This window comes from Hippichthys cyanospilos, chromosome 13, assembly GCF_059441005.1.
Source record: "Hippichthys cyanospilos isolate Australia breed blue-spotted pipefish chromosome 13, RoL_Hcya_1.0, whole genome shotgun sequence".
In the NCBI taxonomy this organism is placed as follows: domain Eukaryota; kingdom Metazoa; phylum Chordata; class Actinopteri; order Syngnathiformes; family Syngnathidae; genus Hippichthys; species Hippichthys cyanospilos.
This window is the reverse complement of record NC_142381.1, coordinates 10,965,284-10,988,801: the sequence shown is the minus strand read 5'-3', so window position 1 is coordinate 10,988,801 and position 23,518 is coordinate 10,965,284. Positions and strand designations below refer to the sequence as shown.

The 23,518-nt window shown below is 38.9% G+C and overlaps 2 protein-coding genes and 1 long non-coding RNA gene across 3 annotated transcripts in view; 1 reads left to right on the top strand and 2 right to left on the bottom strand.

The window, feature by feature from the left end:
* The window catches only part of LOC148413811 (uncharacterized), a 28,051-nt gene extending 4,849 nt beyond the window's left edge, over positions 1-23,202 (top strand). The window contains exons 3-4 of the long non-coding RNA XR_015867565.1: positions 384-561; positions 23,083-23,202. This is a non-coding gene — a long non-coding RNA (uncharacterized LOC148413811). The remainder of the gene's footprint in view (positions 1-383; positions 562-23,082) is intronic.
* On the bottom strand, positions 653-2,564 carry adirf (adipogenesis regulatory factor). The gene is made up of 3 exons (XM_088430901.1): positions 2,407-2,564; positions 2,262-2,324; positions 653-953 (listed from the first exon to the last, which is right to left on the bottom strand). Exons 1-3 carry the CDS (start codon positions 2,483-2,485, stop codon positions 850-852), a joined length of 246 nt encoding a protein of 81 aa, XP_088287027.1. The 5' UTR covers positions 2,486-2,564; the 3' UTR covers positions 653-849.
* Positions 2,789-13,657, bottom strand: sncb (synuclein, beta). Its single transcript, XM_088430900.1, has 6 exons — positions 13,488-13,657; positions 12,546-12,679; positions 8,972-9,001; positions 8,724-8,809; positions 5,731-5,817; positions 2,789-3,606 (listed from the first exon to the last, which is right to left on the bottom strand). The coding sequence occupies exons 2-6, from the start codon at positions 12,664-12,666 to the stop codon at positions 3,577-3,579; spliced, it is 354 nt and encodes a 117-aa protein (XP_088287026.1). The 5' UTR covers positions 12,667-12,679; positions 13,488-13,657; the 3' UTR covers positions 2,789-3,576.
* Positions 23,203-23,518: the final 316 nt, after the last annotated feature.

The following is a 23,518-nucleotide window of genomic DNA, read 5'->3' as shown; positions in this document are numbered from 1 at the left end:
TATCTAGGGATAGTAATTGAATCATCTTTTCAAAGAAAAGTGAGTAATGCACAAGATGGATGTGTCACATTTAACATGTGTTTTGGAAAGCATGTGTAAAGCAAGCTCAGTGTGATAAGATGACAAACTGCTTTTTTTTCCGATAATGTGATATTGTTGTTGTAACAAACATTCAAAGCACGGTCTAGTTAAAGCTTGGTGAATTTGCTGCACACAAAAGGAGGTTAGAGCCTGAAGGAGGCTGAAGGAAGCCACCCACACACACTTGCACACCACTATGTCTTTTATACGGCAACCATGCACTCCTATTTAAGACTTTCAAAGCCATGCTAAATGTGCTCATTGAATGTCCAGGTTTATGTTTACGTTTCCCTAATTTGCAGGTCTTACATTTCCTGATGGACAGGAATAGTAAGTCGCAGCTTGGCTAGAACACGGTGTGCTGACTGAAGTATTTTCACCACTAATTCAAAGGCCTCCACCAATCCCTGGCCCCCGCGGAGTTCTGTTGCCTAGTAACCACACAGTGTGATGGAAGGAGGTGTGTTGCAGAGGTCCAAGGTAAACCAACACAGTCTCATGAGCCTGTCAAAGGGCATCTTATTAGCAAGTGTTGCTTGTAATGGTTTATCAATAATGAAGACTAGCCACATTGTTATTTCGACTCATAGAAAAGAGAAATGCTTCTGTTTTTATTCCCCAAAAGTCACAATTACAAAATATATAATGGTTAGAAAAACGGTAGAATCAAGTAAACGTAGGGCATTTTTTGGAATGTTAACTTGTCTAAGATCTGTTGATGATGATAATGATGAGTTGACTTCAGATTTAGCAAGATGAATCAAGGAATCATTTGGTTTCCCCTTTCTCTCCTAACTCCTTGATGGCGTCTGTGGCCTTGCCAGCTGCTTTGCCGATGGCTGCTTGGCTCTGTTTGCTGGCCTCTTGAGCAACTGCGTCCATTTGGAGAAAAATATGAAGCATTTTAGATAAGATCAACATGTTATCACTTTGCTAGGTAGTAAAAATATAATCCACACTGGATCAGTGTCTTCCAACTCAAAAACAGCGCCAAAACCATTCATTTCCAAACATGACAGGTCTTCGATTTACAATCAAAATGGGGTCAGTGTTAAACATTTGTGTGACCGATTTCTGAAAAAGATTCACTTGGGGATATTTTGGGGGATAACACTTTCTTCTAGTTTCATGAGACTTTTTGAGTCCAAGTACTTGTGGTTCAATAGAGCTTCACAATTGTCTACTAAAGACTGTTTCTCATAAGTTGTCCTCACATTGCTAAGTGTATTAACCAAAGTACTCAACCTAACAAAGATACTATTACATTATAATTTGTGAAACTAAAATAGATACATTTCAAAATTAAGTTCTATAGACATATACACAATACTTTTCAGAAGACTAATTTCGACTGATTTTGTGTTTAAATGAATTAATTCATAAATGAATACATACATACATACATTCATATTCATACTTCTTTTTTTTGTTTTTGAAATACTGATTTGGGGTTTTGATTAGCTGTAAATGAATCATGACATTAGAAAAATAAATAGTTATCTGTTTGCATACTGAATATACTTTGAGTATAGTACAGTTTGAGTTTTACTTCTTGAACTGAACCCATCCATCCAATTTCTAAACTGTTTATCCTCACAAGGATAAACAAGTGTGCTTGAGCCTATTCCAGACATCTTTGGACAGTAGGTATGTGGTACACCTTGAACTGCCAACCAACTGTAGGGAACACAGAGGCAAACAACCATTTGCACTCACAATCACATCGAATATACCCACTATGCATGTTTTCGGAATGTAGGAAGGAAACGTGAATACCTGGAGAAAACCCACACAGGCATCGGGAAAGCATTCAAACTCCACACAAGAAGTCAGTGTGGCACCACCTCACACGTGAGGCCGACATGCTAAGTCAGGCACCGTGATTTGAACCACTGAAATAAATTGTATTTTTTATCCATGATATTCAACTTTATGCACATGCACTATTTCACTTCAACACTACACTATGGTTGCAACCAATTTTCACAGATTTATTTCTTCTATTTTTTCACCCAAATTTGTTAAGAAAACAAAAAAAAAACACACACACACACACATTATTGGTTCTCAATTACGGGCATCTCACTATAGATTGCTCTTGCTTGGCTTCTAAACGCGCAAGGCATATTCCAATGATGTGTGTACAGTGAAGAAAAAAAATATTGAAGTGTACACAGTACCTGCATTGACTGTTTCTTTGGATGAGTCTGCCACCTGCTGCACAGCATCCTGAGCTGCCTGCACTGATAACACAAAATATTGCTTAGTGTGTTTTGTGTATTTTTTTAAAACACGCAAGTGTCATCACAGTGTAAGCGTATTTACCAGCTGTTTCCGTGACGCCTTTGACTGCAGAGTGGCTGCTGCCTTTTAGGCCTTCAAATGACTTCTTCAACGAGGCCATGGCTCCACTCTAGCTCCCCGCGGGGTTCACTTCATGGGTCTGAGCAGACCATAGCCCGAGCCGTTGTTTAATACCCTCGGTTTGAGCCAGACATTGGTGAGCTTGCACGTTCCAGGCGGATTAGCCCGGACAAAGAGCACCTCAAAGAGGTCCAGTCGGACTGGCATCCTGGCAGCTGTGCCAGGAGCGATCGCAGCAAATTCTGCACATCCTGACCCGTATGATAGAAAAGTTTTAAAAAAAAGACAACCCTGGTTCAGTAACAAAACTGGTTACGTGAGTAATGAAACAGGCTATCAAGACTGTTTTTTTTTTTTCTCTTTTTATTTACAGAGGATTTGCATGTCTGGCTTAACACATAAACCTTTTTATTGACAAGTCCTGCAATTTAAAGCACATTTTTGATATGACAACCATTATGATTTCAAGACATAATATATTGACTTTAAGTTGTTAAAATCATCAGTACACACAAACACGCCCACACACAAACATGTATACCGTTCATGTCCAACATATAATTTACTGGAATGATTTCACGAGCAACTAGAAAGATACAAAGTAAAAAAGAAAACAAACAAAAAGAAACCTCTTACTTTAAAAACATTCAAAAAAGTTCCGAAAGGAAACGCAAAAAAAAGAGAACCCCACAAACAGGCATTGTCGACACTTAAGAGAGGATATCGTATTAATATCTGCTTGCAACTTTGACCTAAACTTTTTTCTGCTCCCAATGTCCATTGGAAGTTGATGAACATCGATTACACATTTCTAAATGCATATACACACAAAGTACACATTCACAAGCCCTGCTTCTGGTCTCATTTCATTGGGAGGGAATCAAGGAAATGAGACAGTGAAGGACGATCCTACAGCTCAATAAATACAGACACCCAACACATTACATGAATAACATTTACAATATATAATCATAAAAGATTTGTCTTGAAGGAAGAACATTTTTCAGTGGGAATTCTTGTCTTTTTGGAGGGTTTTTTTTGGAAACAGGAGAATAATTGGAATAGTATTTGTCCTTTATTATTATAAATATTATTGTGCTGCTGGTTGAATGGTGGCTCGCACTGACGCTTTTATGCTTCTGGCTCATAGTCTTGGCTCTCCTGTGGGTGAACAAACACGACGTGCAATGAATCGTTAGTTATGAATAATGACGTCAGTACATAATTTAGATTGTTTTTCACTGTTCCAGAACAGCCTGTAGAGGGCAGCACCAGGTTGTACAAGCGCTTCAAGGACGAGTCGTGAGCTCTTCGCCCCAGCATCTTTCTAACTGCTCACGCCTCCTCACATTATGACAACCTTCACTACACAGGCGATTCAAATTTAGAGTACTTCTTTGGTCATTTGAAGCTTTCATTAATATAAACAGTGGCGTTGGGGCTACATCAGTTAAGATGTTTAATGTAATTTTCCCCAAATCACAATCCACATTTACGTCAATGCAGGGAGAAGCTGACATTACCCACAATGCACTAAAATTGTGGACGTCATCGCCCCACCCATTTAGACCAAGAGCGTGTGCATTGCTGGGATGGGGGAAGGGAAGGACCCGCGTAAGGAGCAATAAAGGAACAGAGATGGGATGTGCCGCTGCAAGGCAGAAATGTGAATTTTGAAAAATGCAATTATTGCTCATTTCACTAACTGAAGCCACATTGTGAGCGAAATGGGATCCCTGGGGATACTTCTATTCAACGAAATAAAGATTCTAAAAAGGAAAGGAACTAACAAAATCAGAGGAAAACAAAGTACTGTTTAACATTTGAATCCTCTGGAATATAAAAATAGAAATATTTTCTCCGGCTATTTAAATCAATACAATTAAAAATAAAACATTACAACACGAGCTTAAATGCCTTTAAGGATGCTTTCATAGAAGCATGTTCAGGATATGCTGAGTTGATCATTTCCCAAACTAAACTATTTGTGTCACACTTGCACTTAGTATTGACAGTTTAACATTGGCAGTGTAACAAGACTGTGAGTGCATTTATTTGCAGTGACTGAGTCATACTCGGGAGTGTTTGAAATATTTGATCCCTCTTGTGCAGCTAAGTGAGGTAACTAAAACATAAACACCTCTCAGTATGATTGTAATCAACAATCAACTCAGACAGCGTAACTCAAGCTGCATGTTCAGTCGTGCAGAAATAAATGAGTGCAGCAGGGCCGGATGTTTGTGGGGGCCAGTGGTGGCAGTGGCCAACTCCACATTTGGGCTGACTGTGGTACAGTTAATCACTGCCATTTACAAATGGTTGCATTACACTGAAGCAGTTCAATGTTCTGGTATGATATGGATGAATTTTTAATAAAAGTGAAATATTTGATGAATGTAGTGTTAATCAGCATACAATCAAATATATCAAAGTTGTCCAACACACTCATAATGTAATCAATACCAAAGTAAACTGTGGCATTTAGGCTTGTGAATAATTGAGAGCAAGTCATGTCATTGTGCCCCTTGAATATGATTCTGGCAATCAGCAAGATGGTTGCCTGCTCTTGGTGGACGTCATAAAACTTTATGGACAAATAATGTTAAATTATTATTAATTATTTTAAGTTTTGGCAGTACCACTTATAATGATAAGTTTTAATTTCTGATGCGGGTTTGTTGATGTTTAAATGCTCCAGAAAATAGCGTATGTAGCCCAGTAATGCGTACGTGTGCTTCTGAGGGGCATTTATTCGAATTGAAACGCTGAAGGCCTAAGTGTGAAATGCACGGACCGCCACTGATAGTCAGTGAATTGGACTATGAGAAAGTGCGCAGAAGTAAAGCAAAAAACAAAACAAACAACAACAAAAAAACTATTAATTTAAGTAACTTACTATAATTTTTTTTCTGTTTGTATAATGAGTATGTTGGGCAAGATAACATTTATATGTATTTTTTTGTTTCATGAAGCTATAACTTTGCTTCTTAAGCAAGTGCGCTGCATAACCAAACATGCATAAATATGTTTGTGTGAATGTGCACATCATCTTAAAAAAATGTATTGCCTCTTGCCTCTGAATGGACATGATCTACCAGGTTGACTACGGAAAATAAGAGAGTAGTGTGGGATAATGTGCATATGGAGCCCATGAACACTGACGGGCTTCTCATCTACTGGCAGTTAATGGACCAACATCTGATCATAAAGTGTTTCAAAAAGCATGTAAGCATACAAAAATACATGGGACTGATATAGTGTGAATATGTGGTGAAAGCTGTTCACCTGCTGGTTGTCATCATATGTCTCCCCTTCTGGCTCCATCATTCCCTCTGACTGGCCCTCCGTGGCCTCCTGCCCATACTCCTCAGGCTGCATTGCACAGAGAGAAAAAGAGCACAAAGGCTGAAAACATGCAGTGCCGAATACACTCATGTGGACATAAACAAAGTACACCAGCATAATCAAGAACTACTGTATGTTATGTAAACTAATTAATTGTGACCCCCACACCAACTTAACCAAATAAATAAATAGATTACGGCCTATTGTTGCCAATAATAAAAGAAAGAGAGCAAGTCATTTTCAACACTTCAAATTGGTCAATAATTTGTAAAAATTACATCCACACGTGGACTGACAAAAAACACAGATTTTTTTAACAAAATGTGAAATTCATCTATATATGACCTATGAGGTTTTGGCGCAATGTCCCTAATATAGAGTATAGATCTCTGCTTTTTAAATTCAAGTGTGACTAATGTTTTGCGGAACAAAATCATCTTTCAAACATTCATTGCCAGGTTATTGAAGATAATCTGATACATTACTGTAAAACAGGTAATATGTTGCAAAATCTTAATTATTTATTAAGATTATATTATTATATAAGATATAGCTGTCAGATTAAGATTTATTACTTAGTTATTAATTTCCAAGTGGGCAGCCATTTTGATTTTTGCTGTTGACTGAAAATTAAATCAGAGTTGCTCAGAGTTCAGGTAAAAACCAACCATGGCTCAGTTTGCAAACAAACATCACATGAGCAAACACAGGAAACAGGTGAAGTGTGATTCTTTGTTACCTGAGCCCAGAGCTACTGTGATCTCATTTTTCTGGCAATAGCAAGTGACAAAATGGCCACCTCTGAGATTGATAAAAACAAGTGCATTTTGCTGCACTGCAATTCATATTCCATATTCACACAGCAATATCAATCAGAATGCCGTATTTAGACTAGTGGGAGTCCATAGAACATATTAATGTAAAGAGAGGTTTTGGTTGACTTTCCCTTTCACAAATCAGAAAAATTACTATTTTTCATAGTATTCACTTAAATGGCCTCACACTGACACAATAGGATATGAACAATGCATTGTCTGTGCGACAATGAGACCTGAATACAACACTAGTGGGTCACCACTTTTATTTTTAAACCTCTACTAATCAAGTCAATTAGGTTGGAGTACAGGCTTTAATCCTTTGTGCTCAATCTTTCTGAGAGGGAAGACACTGCAGAGTCTCCTGGAGTAAAAGTAAACATAAACAACTCTCTTTGAACACCAACCTATTAGCAGATTCTGTTGACCTCTAATATATGAGAAAAGTGAAAAACTACCTGCTAGAGAGGCAGTCATGTAAAAGTGTTTATTATTGCTACTGGTTGCAGTGCAGAACTGGACTGCATCATATTGAGGGTTATCACATTTTTGAGGTAGGAAAAATTATTTGGAAACACCCTTGTGTATAGTGCAGGCCTTTAGCAATATACATTTAACGGAGGACTTTACTTTAGTTTCACAGCATTGGAATAACCATGGGATGTTTTGTGCATGTGCAGGCATGAACGATTTGAGCAAATTTTGTTAAGCAAACTTTTGTGAGGTTATAAAAATGAGCAGCGGTGTTTCCCTCTGACCACTATAAGCCAGTAAGGTTTACTAACTTAGCCAGGCAGTGCAGAGACTCCGACTGTGAGGATGAAGGCTTAGAAAAGGTCGAGTAACTCGGTTTCACTCACAGCCCGCCAGAGCTCGACAATATGTCAACATGTGACAGCACTCGTGCATGAAGAGGTCATTTAGGTTGAACTGCATGATTATGAACATGAATAGATTTCTGGTGTGGGTCAGATTCATACTCACAAACACACCTATGGACAATTTGGAGTGTCCAATACACCCATCATACATTTTAGGGGGATTGCGGGAGTATTACCTGAAGAAAACCGACACGGGCATGGGGAGAACATGCAAACTCCACACAGGAAGGTCAGAGCTGGAAGTGAACTGGGTATCACAGAACTGTGAGGCGGATGTGCTCCACTCCTCCACCGTGCTGCTCAGCATACATCACATCTTCTCAACGATCAACTCTTTAGCTCATTAAAAATGATGAAACGCTCAGTTTTTGCCCTGAATTGTGTTATGGACCATACAGCGTTTTTTCTTGACACTATGGTACACATGTCATCCTAACAGGTGTCATGTCGGCACATGAGTTACAGTAAAAAACATTCAATCGTTTGCCAGCCCAGTTAAACTTGATTTTTGACAGCTTATTCGCTGCCAGCCTAGTAAAAATGGATCTTTGACGTTTATAGCTGTCACTGGCAGTGAATGAGTTTTAAAAGGCCCCTTTATGATGTTATACAGATACTTAACCAAACAATGTACTTAACAACTACCAGGGAAAAGCTACACTACAATACTACCTGTATCTGGATTAGTCGTGTTAGATGTTTGGTTTAAAGAGTAAAATACGATAAGAAAACAACCAAAAAAAAATCAATTCAGATTTATATTGCAATATAGAAATTGCAGTTAGATTTCATAGATTTACTTAAATTTAAATGACTATGTTTAATGCCATTGACAGTAAAATAACATGCTTCTTTTCAAATTGAGAACACATTCACTGAAACATCCAGAATCACTTTATTACTAAACTGTGAGTTGTTGGATGCCTTTTTTTTTTTTTTAATAGTTTTTATACTGATGCACATTGTCATTAGTGATGCAACTTTCCAGCAGAAGAGCTAACACTAAAATAGATGACGTAACATGATCTGTCTTCTAGAATTTCTGTATAAATTAGGCTGAGAGATCCTACTATGAACATAGTTTTAAATTTAATAAATCAGGCATTGTCGTTTTTTCCCATTCAAAAATGCTTTGCAATGTTTAGGTTGAAATATTTTACAGAGGGAAATCATTGGAAAAAACATGTTGAGAACCACTGTCTTAGAGTGTGGCCTGTCTGTGGCATAAAGTACATACGTTCATGTCAGAGGGAAATTCATCTTTCTTCAGAAGGCCAGTAGCGGCAGCAATGTTCTCCATCGCTCCAGTGGTCTTCTCGGCCACTGCACGCACACACACACACACATAAATGATTTACCGGTAAATATTCAAAAAGGAATATTTTTGAAAGGGCACATGATAAAGATTCCTTGTACACACATCAAAACCTTAGAACAGTGTTGGAAGATTGAATCAAATTATGGCAACTGAAATAATCAACTCACCTGTGCCAACACTATCTTTGGCCTTGTTACCTAGAAGAAATACAAAAAGATAGAAATTTAATTTAATACTTGCTTTTAAATTGACTTTAAAGTTCTCTTTGTTCTCTTTGTTTTGTCGTCACTATGTATCACTTTGTTATTTCACCTGTACTTTAAAGAAAAAAATTGGCAGGGCATTTGATAGCCATCTAAGAGTATGTTAAACCACAGTAATAGCAGGTTCAAAATAGGGATGTTTGATACCAATTTTTTCCAGACCGATGCCAGAGCAAGTCCTCAAGTTTTAAGTAGTCACAATACACATACCAAGTACTAAGACCACTAATGATTTTCATACTTATAATTTGAGTGAAAGGTCTTTCTGTCTTATACCAGGTCATCTCAGAATGACAAATTTTAAGATATAAAAGGGGTTGGCTGACTATAAAAATGACTATTTTATATGTGATGATATTTTATCTGGTCTGCTTTTGGACCGGGGCTTCGTGCTGGTGTGGTGGACGCTTTAGCGCACCTTGTTGTTGTTCGCGAGAGGGAAGAAAAAAGAAGGCAAAAAGTCAGACGTGATTGCTAGAATGGAGAAGCTACTTTAGAGCACCTTGTTATGGGCATGGGGGGTATAGGATTCTGTTTGTTTACATCCAAATACCAAACATCCGCTTCTCCTTGTACATATTTCTGCTCATATTATGACAGGGTTGTATTTCTAAACGTGAGGTAAGAGTGAAGCAAGAAACTGTCACTTGGCATTTAGAACAATGCCCATTTGCTAACTTGACACTGTAGGGCATTAAAAATCTTGTTACAACTAGTGGCAGCAATTTAGGATTGTTCTACTCATGTAATTATGAGCTCTGTGTGAAAGTACTGGGCCATGTAATGATTAGTTTCAAAGATATTTAAAGACTCCCACATAGCTCATGTCTCCAAACTGGCCACGGATGTGATGGAACCAGGGAGCAATCTATTAAAGAGACTTCATCAACTTTAGTGCTTTAAAATACAACCACAACATTGTTCAATTGTTTGACCTTTTGGCAGCTCTCAGCCATTTGCACTTTACGCCACTGAGTTATTTGGCCAATCTACTACAGTATGTGCTTTGTGGTCCTGAATCTGCTCTCGCGAGGCTCTGGAACCTGGTAGCATCCACATGCATTATTGGTCCCTGGGGACAGTTAAAAGCCACTGGAGGAGAAGCCAAATGATGAAGCTTTCTACAAACGGCAGCCTTGGAGCAAACCTAAATCGAGGAAATGCATCCATGTGAAAACAACACACTATTGCAGTGCACTGGAAGAATTACTACTCCAGTTCCACAACTGATGGCTATTGCGAGAGAAGTTTTTTTTTTAAGATGTGGTCTATCTGAAATACAAACCCCAAATCAAACAAGAGGAGCAGTGCCACAGTTATTTTCTCAGTGAACAAAATCTTTAGGTTCTTTTGATGATCAACAATTATGATAACAGTAACACATTAGGGTACATTTCAAGTGGATTAGTAACAGGTACTGCATTTTTTCAGAGCTTTCACTGTTTGAATACATCATCCATCCATGCATTCATCCATCCACCAACCAAACCACCCACCAAATTCTATCTCGCTAGTCAGCTGGCCATGATGTATTTTGTTAGCAATTGTACTTTAACTTCTGGCTGTCACTATACATCATTGTCCTAGATAGATGAAGATTGTTTGGGAATTAGTTGTGCAGTGGCCCCAACAATAGGTCTGCAAAAGAATAGACACACGAGCAGGGGTCACCAACGCGGTACCCGCAGGAACTGGGTAGCCCCCGAGTATCACATGAGTAGTCTGCAGCCCTGTTCTGCAAATAGTTTACAATTGATAGAACATTGTGATGTTCTCTCTTTCTCAATGTTACTAACAATTATGCATATACATTACATATTACACTTGATTCATGTATTTACTACAGCTCTTTCTCAATTATTGTGAGAAATCAATAACATGGTCAGGGTCTTCACATAAACTGCTAGCCCTTTGTATTACTTAGTACCAAAGAAGTAGCACTCGGTTTAACAAAATTGGTGACCCCTGCACTAGAGTATGAACTGTGTTCCATTTTGTACTGTACATTGCAACAAGCATCCACAAATGTGGAGGATGTGAAAGGGAGCCGGAATGCAGTTTGACTACCATCATGAGTGACAGGCACACAGTAATTGGATTTGAGCTAAGAGCTCTTTGCGGATACATCCGACAACTTTTGTTCCCGCGTTATGTGTGATTGCACCTATATGGAACACAGCGTGTTCATATTAGTGGTGACAACGACCAGGGGTTTCCATTTTGGGCCTTGAAGCATTTGGGTAGATTTTATGATTGACTTAATCATGATTTGATTAATTTTGGCATTTTATGATCAGCTGCAATTTGTAGAGCAATCAATGATGCCATCCATCTATCTATCTATCTATCTATCTATCTATCTATCTATCTATCTATCTATCTATCTATCTATCTATCTATCTATCTATCTATCTATCTATCTATCTATCTATCTGTATAATACATTGAAAAATAAACATTATATTTCATTGTGTACCAATTTCCCTTGTCATACTTGTCTATCAATGAAAGATACTCGACTGCTGATAGAAAATTGGAAAACTACAAATTGCACAACATAAAACAAATAACAGTGTTGGATGGAAGTGTGACGTGTACTCTGTAGTGATATGTTCTTGCAGGCAAAAGGAGCTGTCAAAAAAAAATTGGAAACCCCTTCAAATTCAAACGTTATTAAACTACCGGTGGAGGACGTCAAGAAATTCAACCAATTAACTCTTAAAAAATGTGGAGCTGTGAACTAAAAGTCATTCAGTCATAAAGCATTATCCAAATGATGAACCTGGTTGAGAAAATACCAAGATCTGTAAATCTGGGTAAAAGGTGCCTACTTTGAAGAATCTTTATTATTTTTCATAAAACGTTTCCTTTTTGATTACCATTTTAGTATACTAAATAGTTCCATCAATACTTTTTCACAATGTCGATAACTCAATCTTCTATTCAGGAACATTTTACAGACTGTATGTATAGCCTACAGTACATTAATTTCACTCGCCAAATGGCTTTGCCTGCCATCAAGTCCACAGACATGGCATGTGTTGCCCCACCCCTACCCCACTTCCAGCTCGTGGCTCTGTCAAGTGAGGCGAAACGCCATAAGGATATTTAGAGCATTGCATCAGCTTTGAGAAGTGCCTACCACAGTGCACTACATTTTACAATTACAACTACTGATATCGATGCTATTTAGTAGCTGGTTGTTAAAAACAGCCTCTATAATTAATGGCACAGTGCATCGTTATGCATACGTTAAACACGAGCATTGATCATTTGTCTGGCTGAATGAATAATTGACTTCATGCTGTGGCAGTAACAGTTTTTTGCCCTTGCAGCCATCCTTTACATATGCATTACATATTGCTTTTAAAAGCTAAATGGACGATTCAATTTACAAGTGGGACAACAGTGAAGCCAATTAATTACATACAGTATCTCAATAACCCCACACTGAATGCCAATTCCAGATTCATCTTACCTACGAACATAACTCCTTCTTTAGTCTTCTCAGCTGCCACTGCAACTCCTTCCTTGGTCTTCTCTGCAGCCACGGCCACGCCTTCCTTGGCTTTGGACAAACCCTTCATCAACACGTCCATCTTGGCGGAGCAACTGTGTGCAATTAGAGAACACGTGTGCCGTCAGTCGACATGCACAGGCCATGAAAAGGGTCTCATGCTAATAAAGAGGCCACTGGTACAGTTAAATATACTCCACGAATTAATTAATAACATGCAGTGGGCCCATAAAGACTGTTGGAGAAACGAAAGCCGTAACGCCCCCTGTGGTGGATCCTGACAGCTGCAGTCCGGCCAACAGGCTTGTGGGAATATAGTCACGGAGTTCACTCATGCATTCAGGGCCCTTTTCACCATCCTCCCCCATACATTAAATATTCAAAAGCGAAAAGATTTCAATGAAATGGTTAATTGTGGAGGGAGGTCATTAATTATTGCTTACGTGTAATGCTACGCTCAGTAGTGGGGAGATGCCTGCCTGTGAACAAACCCGGGCCTTTTTTTTTTTTTTTTTTAATGGGGACAGCATAGCATTTTCATGGAGGTGGCATTTATTACTGGGGGATGGGAACACTGCCATTTTTACACGCACGGTGTTAAAACATACAGTACACGGAGAGTACCTACATGGGGCTATCCAATTTGTGCAAAAAATAAAAAAATAAAATAAATAATATGCAATTGGGATTTAAAGCGGGTACATCCGCGTATGTTGCAAATGAATTATTTATTGACGGTTTAGTTGGTGGTCATCTTTTAAGAGCAACATACAGAATAACACCTTAAATGCAACAACGCTACGTTGACGCCGATTCTGCGGCGTCTTCTAATGGTGGCGGTCGCTAAACCCGCAGAGAAATCACACTTGTGAGCCAATGAATGAATATTAGAGATGTTCTTACCTATTTACAAATAGCGTCGACTTGTCCGCTTGGTGGTCGATCGTGTGCAACTGTCTTCTTTTAAGAGCAGGGGATATCTAGAAATGATCACTACGGTGGGCCTTCCTCACGATGATCTCCACCAACAGTGCGGCTGAGACCGTCACGTACCCCTTCCTTCCCCTCCCTTCCCCTACACGCCTCCACCCCCATCGTCAGCCTCCTCCACTATATCGATCATCCCCGGCTCGATGTCACCTGCTACGGCGAGCAAAATGGCTTGAAAAGGAACCATTACGATATACAGTGTACGCTGCGTGATGATTTTTTTTTTCAAATCAACAAATCAAGTAAAAGTGATCGTTGGATATGCCTGTATTAAAAGAAGTGGATACATACATAATCTTTAGTTGTATGAGTAAAACGATTCCAATGTTAATGCAAGGAAATCCAGTTCAAATGTTAAATGTGCTCGATGATTTCTACATCGAAACATACAGTGCTTGAAATGCAATCCCATTCGCTCCATGGGGCTTTATTATAATTATCTGACACCATTTTAATCCACAGTACCTATTCATTGTCACCATCTAGCCTTCGCACAATCTGCATTGGGCAAGATCTATTCATGCATGAGGTTGCACCATTCCGTGTGTTCAAGTCGATGAATCATTTCCTTAATATGATGACTGCACTTTTTCCTTGCAAAATAACAACATAAATATTACATAGACATGCACAACGATATGCGCCATTTTTTCTGTGATTTAGTATTAGTTGTGAAGACTAGTGGGAAGTTGTTTGTTAATGTAATGGCCTACTGTGTTTGCCTACTAAAGAGGTAAAAATATTCTTTACTTTGCGTGTACTTAATCATAGTAAGAGTTCAGTAGTGTTAACGACTATGTGACCTTCATATTGATGCGTTTAATGACCATTAGGAGAATGTAATACACGCGACTGGGGGTTTGTGCTAATCCTGTGGGGATGCACGTTACAAGATGATTTTTTTTTAACAAGTCGATACAACCCCCACCCCTTGCACCTCTGACGTGCATATAGTGACGCAGTCGTCGGTGTGATCGCGAAATCCTCCCCTAAACTTCCCTCTGGTGTTAGGAAATCCCAGCTAGACAAGCTTTCCTTGCGTATCCAACCTCGATTGTTGTAGTGTGCCACGATCGGCAAACAAGAACCGCACGGCCGCCATGTTGGCCTACATTCGATAAATGCAGCCGAACCAAGGCGTGAAGAATAACACGCGCTTAAATTGAAGATCGTCAAACAATGACATCTGGTGGTTTTATTATTAATTCTGTGGGCTATTCGAGCTCTGTCCTTGGTCCTGATTAGACTCTGTCCTTGGTGCTGAAATAAATGAATAGCGCACGAGGATGTCACGGAAAACGGGATGACCGTCGGTCTAGATATTTTATATATTTTTTAAATTTTGCTTTAATTTAATATTTTTTTACCTGGGTGATATAAATACCATTTAACCATTTGACTTTTCAGTAACGTTTTAACGGAAGTACAGTAGTGTAATGTATATCTATAGCAATTGTAAGCCGAAGATGCCCTCTTGTGGTCATTTTGTAATGATGCAAGTCATGTGAGATCAACAGCATACACAATAAGCCGTTTTAACAAATGTTTTTTTTTCACGTATGTAAACTTTAACTGTGTCTTCATCTTGGGTCAACGTTTTGCTTTTTCTCCTTGTATCAATAAATCATGTCGATATTTTGTATTCCTATTAGGCCCCCCAAACACACACAAAAAAAAAGATGTACAAATAAAAAATATATTACTAACCTATGATCTCATTTAACAAGAGTTAGTGTTAAACGTAATAAGCTAACATTAATTGTGGTGAATTGATTGTGTCTTGTGCCAGCCCACAAACTAGCAAAGACTGAACACACAGTTTTGCACACATTAAAAAATGTTCTAATGGTCAAGTCACAGCTTAAGTAAAGTAGCAACACGTTGGTTTTGATAGTGTTCTGCCGAAGTATAAAATTGGGCATTGTATACTGTACAAAAAAAAAAAAAAAAAAACTGTTCCATTTCAAGTAATGTGTTTGGTGAGAGGTGGAAATCTATATTCTCAGGCAGCGTAGGCTTAGTTCCTACTCAGTGACTGTCGAACGTTTTTTGTCTGTGTTCTGACATGGAGAACAGTAGTCAGCATTTTGTCCAAAGTCAGCTCAAATATACTCCAACTAATACTATGCCACTCTGAGGAAGATAAGTTGTATATAAAATTGATACATTTTTTTCAAGATATGCGAAGCTAATGGGAAAAAAAGGCTGTGTTTGGCATAATCAAGCATTGGCTAATCTGTGTCCTTAAAATAGTGCCAAATTAATCATGTCTGAGTCATACAATCCTTCATTTTAGTGGGCTCTATCTTTTCACATCACTCATCTGTTTTCGTAAAGAAAGTGTTTGCAGTATAGAAAAAAAATCCAGAAACATCCTGTAGAGGCTCCACAAACGAACAGGGAAAATTTGCAAATGCCACACTAGGAGGTAAGAACACAGTGTACTGTATTTCATTTACATATCTAGTGGCACAGCTGCTAAAATGGTCCACTTTTTGCATGAATGTTCTGTTCCTTGCTTTGACTTACTTTTTGAAACTTATCAAATGCATTGGCTCAGACTTTAATTCACACTACTGAGTCTTCGGGGGAAACTATAACGTTATTTTATGTCTACTGCAAAGTCATCACTTGATTTTGGAGCAGTGAAGGTAATAAGTTGAGAACATCGATATAAAAGCTATGAAACAACTCTAATAGTTTATTTAATTTAAGCCAAAGCACGGCAACATTATTTTTAAAGAGTTCATACACAGGAAGAATCAATGTGCGTCACACATTGAAACACAAAAAGAGTCTAGGAAAATTAAAGTAAAATAAAAAATAGTTGAGTAGAATTACAAAATATATTATTACAAAAGTATATTTTGGAAAACATGATTTTAAAATAGTTTTTATTGTTTCTAATCATGGGTTTGGAAAATAGCATCGTTTTAAACCTGGATTGAAAATCCCTCTGATTTAAAGAAGCGTGAACAAGCTATCCATTGCCTGCATATTTACCTCACATTGATAATTATTTTAATTTTAATTGTAAAGTATCAAGTGGTTGTAAATGTCATCACAATGAGATTTTGCATGCAGTCCCATAAGTCTGAAGACAGCTTTCTGAACACTTTTATTTTTTTAGAATATAAAACAGGAATCAAAATTGACCCATTTTCTTTCTTTTTTTTTTAATAAATCTTGCTGTCCACTGAAAATGACTGCAGTCGTTCAGAACGAGGGTAACCAACTCCGACTCAGCTTGTGAACATGACCTAATTCAGAAAACCTGTGAGCCATGGTTGGTACCCGAACCCTAAACAATTATGATGTCATTTTCAGGTGACAGCCAGTGAGAAAATGGCCACACCCTGGGATGGATGAAAACACAATAGATTTTACTGTTTAATTCATATTCCAAATACAGTACACATTACTCAGGTTGCTATGATTAGACTAATGGGGACCTATTGGACATTATTGTAGAGACCTTTTTTGAGGTGACTTCTCCTTGAAAGGTCATGTGCTTTGTATATATGGTATTTATTTTTAACCACAATTTCATTTAAATTGACTTTCACACATACCGATGATCAAACTTGATCGTTTTTTCCTCCTTTCCAATCAATGTCTGTAAAGATCCCCATTGTTAATGTCTAAAATGTTATTCTGGGTTAAAAGTGACTTGCAAATGTTAAAACTTTCAGTATTTACTATGATAATTGCAATGAGATCATTTATGGTGATAAATTGGCTCCAGTTCAACTGCTACCCTCATGAGGAAAGCTTTTGTAGAAAATGGATGAATAGCTTTTAATGAAGTCCACCTCATAAGAGCTTTTCTCAGCAGGTTCTTTATTTGACTCAGGAGCTTGTCTTATGCTCCTAATAAGTCTCCTGTCATTGAGGACACTTTCAGGTTTTGCGGTCCATTTCACAAATACCTCCTTTACCACACTACATTAACTTGCACAACACTTCTGATGAAAACGACACACATCCAAAAATGTGCTACACGTGAAATCAAAAAGCAGGCGAATGGAATCATATTAGCGCGTTAGAATTGAACTTTGGCAGATACTATGCCCCCCCCCCCCCCCCCTCCCCCCCACCTTCACAGCAGAATGGCGTCCAGTTGTTCAATTGCCAATGGGCACATTGCGGTGTAAAGAGTTCAAGAGTAGCATGGTGGTGTGTTCAAGTAACCCTGAAAAGTAGGTATTTCAATGAGAAAATGCAAGCGCTGCATGAATTGTAAAATAAAATGTTAGAGTGCACTCCAATTCGTTTCCCTATTTTGATTTCACAGCCTCTGCTGGTGGCCTTTTTCCTCCCAACTAGAGTGAATTGGCCTTTATATATTAAGGTGCTTTTACGACCTACGCTCCCCCGGGAAGCTTCCCCTTTACAGACTCAGTGCGTGGTGAGCCAGTCGCCGGCATCATTATATAATTACAATCAATTGACGTTATAAAACATTGTCACGGACTGGAAAGCTGCACTGCCGCTTTGATTCACATCAATTGGGCTTCAAGTCATTTCCATGCCATGAGGTGAAGATGAGTGAAATTCCAACGTGCATGTGAGACCTTGAATCCACGGTAGATTTCTAATGTCGTTTTGCATTGTGTTTTACAAACCCGCTACGCATTTGAAACGTGAATATAGAATATATTATAGCATCAAGATTCACTGCCAATAGATGGCAGCAGAGACTGTATCTTCAGCAGAGGCCATTACTATTCACCTCACACACTAACCACGCTACGTATACTTTGTATACCCAAGACACCCATGCATCGATTGGAATTAATGTACATGCCCACAAATACACACCGTTCCACAGATTGGAATATTTACAGTACACAGGTCTTCTCTATAGCTTTCTGGGAGGTGTAATTACACACCAAGAAGTCGTCCTCCTCTTGAAATGCACGTCTTGAGCGGGCCACCATATTCAATACATTAAAGGGTGAATACAGCATGCAAAATACATGAAATAATCTTTTGAAATTCCTCTCTGTTTTGTTTGGCACGTCAGCCTTTTTCCTTTGGGATGCACTGAACGTCGCCTAAGAACACACACTGAAGATAATAGGTGTTAATTTATGTAACATATGTTGTTAACATATTTGTTTTACTAATCCACTGTATCTATTATACTAATCGCATGCTTGTCTATAGTCTGTAGATCAAAATACCCTTTGGGCATCATAAAAAGATGAACCCAAATGAAGGGAATTATGCAAATAGTACACACAAAGTGCTTGCAGCTATTCTCCATCTTCTTTATGCATGCAGGCTTAATTCAATACATCTGTGTGAGAGCACTTTCCCCAATGATTGACCTATGAACAGGGTAGAATGTAAACCACGCTACACAGATTAGCAATGTCACATACGGGAAGCAATATTACAATCATGTCGGAGCAATTTGTTAAGCCGTCTCTGGGCCTGGTAAGGTATGTTTTTTGTATGGTAGAGGGGCATGTTGCACCCTGCAAGGAAAGAGTGACCATGATTCTTTGATTTGCCAATTTTTAACAGTTATATAAAGCCATCCCATCTGGCTTCTTGCCGGCACAATTGCTTGCTATTAATGCGGATGCCTAATTGCATTGCATAATGTGTTGTCCTGTCTTTTGGAGAAGTCAAACAGCTGCCGCGGACTTAAAAGCAAGTCTCCTTTATCTGAGCAAACAAACACCCTCCATCATAAATAGAGGCCGTCTCAGGTATCTGTCAACTCGGAGCCATATTAATGGTGCTTTTGCAACTGCTGCTACACTCCAATATATTTGGTCAGCTAATTAGAAGACTTTAAGCCCAAGGAGATTTGATTCATTTATAGGGTTTTATCAGACTGCTGCTAATTTAAACCCAGCAGTTATACAATGTCATCAGTGACAGACAGATAAATCAGTCTGGGGAGAGCGAGGGAAGGAAGGAGGGAGGGCGAGAAGGCGCATTGAACGTTTGCCACGAGTGAGTCTGCCCATGGCTTCCCCACCAGATGGTAGTGCGGCATCGCAGAGGAGCCTTTCTCTAACTCGAGAGGAAATGGTGCAGGAGGATGAGGTGTCGGAAAATGAAGGCTGCACATTCTGACGTGGCCACCTTAATGGGATAATAGGCTCATATCTTACCTCTTCTATTATTGCACGGGGCAGCACATTTTTTTTCCCCCAACCAAAAGACAGAATCACAAATGACAGCAATATATCTTTCAACATCACCCATATGGTGTACCCAGGGGGATGATTCAAAGTGGGGCACACTGACTTGTATGTATGTGCGTATGGCTGCACTTTTGAATCCAGTCACTCATGACAGCAAATCCAGCACCAAGCATCTTCAAGCTTCCAGTCACAGTCTGACAGAAAAACGCGGGAAAAAATGCGCATGTGGGAAGTCAAAATTGTGTTTAGTTTGAATCCCCAACAGCAGAAGGCTTGTACGTAGCAGCTTGCGGATTTCTTGTGGGAGTCAAGAAAACTGTTTACAAGTCGAAGCAGCAGCATGTGTTTTATAGCTACTTTCGCTGTCCATTTGATTTGGCACACCTGTATTATCTTTTCAGACCTTTATACAAGAGAGCTGCACAGAATTCTGCTTAATCAAGAATAATGCTCAGTTTCTGAAGGTACTGAGATGAATAATGAAATGTCTTTTACAGTCTTAACTGCTTTCATTAGGGCACACACTTCAATACATTATATTTAATTATCGTCTGTACTGAAAGAAATTTCACATGTACTACCTCATAGGTCTGTAAACCCACTTAACGTATAAAATACGACTCGTTTTTTTCATTCTAACATTTTGGTTTCGATCACCGGCATTCTAGGGTCAGAACTCTGGGAATGCTAATAGTTTCAGAGCCCATCAAATAAGGACTCATTCGTTCAATGGATTGGACTATACCCCTTTTAGACACGACTCCAATTTTGCTGTCTAAGTATTACATTTCAATCAAGTACCAAATGGTTTTAATACTTTTGTATCCTTAGGTTTTGGGATGCATGGATTCACCTTAGGTTTGCTTGAGCACCCCAAAGTTGGACCAGCCATTCTATAAAATACTCTGCTTTGGACTGCAAGGTCATTTAAATATTTTGGTTATAGTCAGAGGCAATTTTAGGATCTGAGGTTTAAGAGCGCTGATTGTTTCAGAGCACGTCCGATAAGGGGACATTCAGCCATCGTATTCGACTAAACAAATTTTGAGCCAAATGACTATATTTTTTTGAAATATCGAATTTCAAACAAGTACTGTATGGCTGTATTGACATTTGTAGCTTGTTAAAATGACAGTTAAAAAAATCTGTAGATTGCTCAAATTTTGGGGATAGTACGGTACTTGGATTCACATTAGGGTTGCTTGGGCATCTCATAAATGGGCTATACTTTCCAGTTAGGGCAAAATATGAAATCTTGCCAGTATCATGCAATATATAAGTGTTTCCAGTGATTGTATAATAATCATATGCTCAATACCAAGCCGTATCTAAAAATGTGAAGACATTCACTGAAGTGGATTTCAAAATGAGTAAAATCCTTAGATCCATCTGCATCTCCATTGCCACTCCGTGCTGTGGACACAAAGTCAATTATTGTTTCTGGACTGAACTGTGAGCCTTTTGGGAAATATCCTCCCTTATAGCTTTATTATATTAGATGAATTAAAAAAAACCTTCACACTCTCCAGTGTTCCAAGAATATTGCAAGGAAGGATGTTAAGCGCTAAAGCAAAAAAACAAAAAAAAAAACAAGCTGAGAAGAGAAAATGTCTATTCATAACAATGCTGCACTCTCTGTGCTCATGCACCCAAATGGAAGAGGTGTACCATGAGCTGGTGATGGAAGTGTCAAATTCACCACATAGAGAAGAAGCTTGTCACCTATATTCTAATCAAATATATCAGCTCAAATTCTGATGGAGCAGCGAATCCTTTGAAGTGGCACAAAAACTCTCTGGTCGCACAAGAGCCCTGCAGACTGAGACACCCAGCAAATGGAAAAAAAAATGATGTGATTGAAAACCTGGTAAGCTAATGAGTTTGTGCTTTTATCTCCTCAATTTCTACAGGCTTTTGTGGTAAAGCCTTTGAGGCATCTCTGTGCCAAGTCCCCTAATCATGTTCTCATTGTCCGACTGTGAATCTGACACTTTTTCGTGCGAAACTTGGGGGAATCCATCCAGTAACTTTTCCCCATGAGAGCAACAAGGAGGCCAGGAAAACGGATTTGAATTATGGATATTGTTGCGGGGAACTTAAAATGACAAAGAAATGGCACTGGGTAAAGGGATGCTGCGTTAAAAGACAGGAAATAGATTTCCTCATTGCATCTGAGCTGCGGTAAGACGTACCACGCTACAGCTCATGTTAAAGACTGAAACTGTGCAGTTGATTCCTCATCATCTTTTCTGTCATTCCTGTCTAATTTGGTTCTAAACACCAATTAGCTCTTGGTTCCTTAAATAAGGTGTGTACTGTATTAAATGTCACTTTGCAAATGTGACTCGTGACTCGGAGTGAGATCATCAAAGGTGGGCTGAGAGGAAGTCATCTTTTTTCCGCTCCTCTGCTCTCTTCCAAGCCTGTGTCTTGGCACGCTGCACAGGGACGTGAGATAGTCGCTATCCAAACAAAGAGAGACTTTACACTTGGGAGTTATTCAAATTATTGGCAGGGCAGTGACCGCAGTGCTTATTTGAGCTTAAGATGCTGGCTGTTGAGATTTGCTGGCAGCAAATCTCGTGGCTGGTCGCGTCTTCAGGCACGTCCAATCCGATCCGTTCAACCATTAATGCCTGAGAGTAGACTAGAGGAAACATCACAGCCCTTAGAGAGACCAGGGTCCCTTTCCTCCTCTGCACTCACTGATTCCTTGGCTAGGCCTCACTATGCATTCTTACACATGACAAGACAGTACAGTACTGTAGAGTACGCCATCCCAGTAGGTGTTCCTCCTCCACATTCAGTGCTAGGAAAAAGTAAGTTGCCGCTAGGGATGGAATGAGACAAAAACCCCATGAGATATGAGATAATAACCATTAAATTTAAAGATACATATACCACATGATAATTCATGAAAACATCTGTTTTTTATTGAGCAAATTGTGAGAGAATTAACACTTTAGTGTGCAAATGTAAACATAAAGAGGAGAGTCACTTTTGCGACTAATTTCTCAGCTGCAGCCGATCTAGTTAAAATGCTCGCCGCTTGTTTGACTACACCTATTGCGTTTAAAAGTAATCAGTCGCAACACAATCGTGTCGGGATGTCAGCATCAAAGTGTGCAGTTTCAATTTGCGTCTATTTTACTGTGTGTGAAAAGTAATCTGATTTGTGGGCTTGTGAAGACTGCTAGCTAGCGGCTAATTTATGCTAGACTGTGCTAAACACCGGCAACAGACGCCGTACAATAAAATATCCGTGTAATTTTGTTCTTTTAGTGCCCTGATTTGTTGATTGAACATTATTTCAGAACAACTTATGTGTTCTTTGTTTACAACAGGAATTGCCGCTCGCACCAGGAGGGAGGAACAGTTGTGCTGTAGAAAGAAGAATTCACATTTTGCCAGGGGTGATTTCTACCTTGGGTTCAGATGCCACTCAGTGATGATTTGAATGTGAGTAAATACATTAGTTGACTTTCTCAACATATTTGACCAGTTCTGTAAACTGCGTTTTGCCTGATTCATGAACAGCACCTCAGCTGGTTGCAACTTATTCATGCACTTCATTTGCCCTCACTTTCTTCAAAACAGGAGTAATTAATTCAGCACAATCAAAATAATTTATAATGTAATCAACTCAAATAACTAACTTATTATTCTCCTTCCGGCGTTATGAACATTCTTATTTTCATTTGATAATCAAAACTTTACACAGCTGGAAGAAAGCCGAAGTAATGTCTTTTCAAGTGTGAATTCCTGTGGTGCGTCGTAGCC

Bases quoted from the DNA above. Each gene is read 5' to 3' on its own strand.
- sncb (XM_088430900.1), bottom strand. From the start codon at position 12,666: ATGGACGTGTTGATGAAGGGTTTGTCCAAAGCCAAGGAAGGCGTGGCC. The intron at 9,002-12,545 runs GTAAGATGAATC...TATTTCTTCTAG, and splicing joins AGAAGGAGTTATGTTCGTAG to GTAACAAGGCCAAAGATAGT. The intron at 5,818-8,723 runs GTATGTACTTTA...TGTGCAATGCAG, and splicing joins AATTTCCCTCTGACATGAAC to CCTGAGGAGTATGGGCAGGA.
- adirf (XM_088430901.1), bottom strand. From the start codon at position 2,485: ATGGCCTCGTTGAAGAAGTCATTTGAAGGCCTAAAAGGCAGCAGCCAC. The intron at 2,325-2,406 runs GTAAATACGCTT...TTGTGTTATCAG, and splicing joins AGGCGTCACGGAAACAGCTG to TGCAGGCAGCTCAGGATGCT. The intron at 954-2,261 runs GTACTGTGTACA...AAATGGACGCAG, and splicing joins CAAAGAAACAGTCAATGCAG to TTGCTCAAGAGGCCAGCAAA.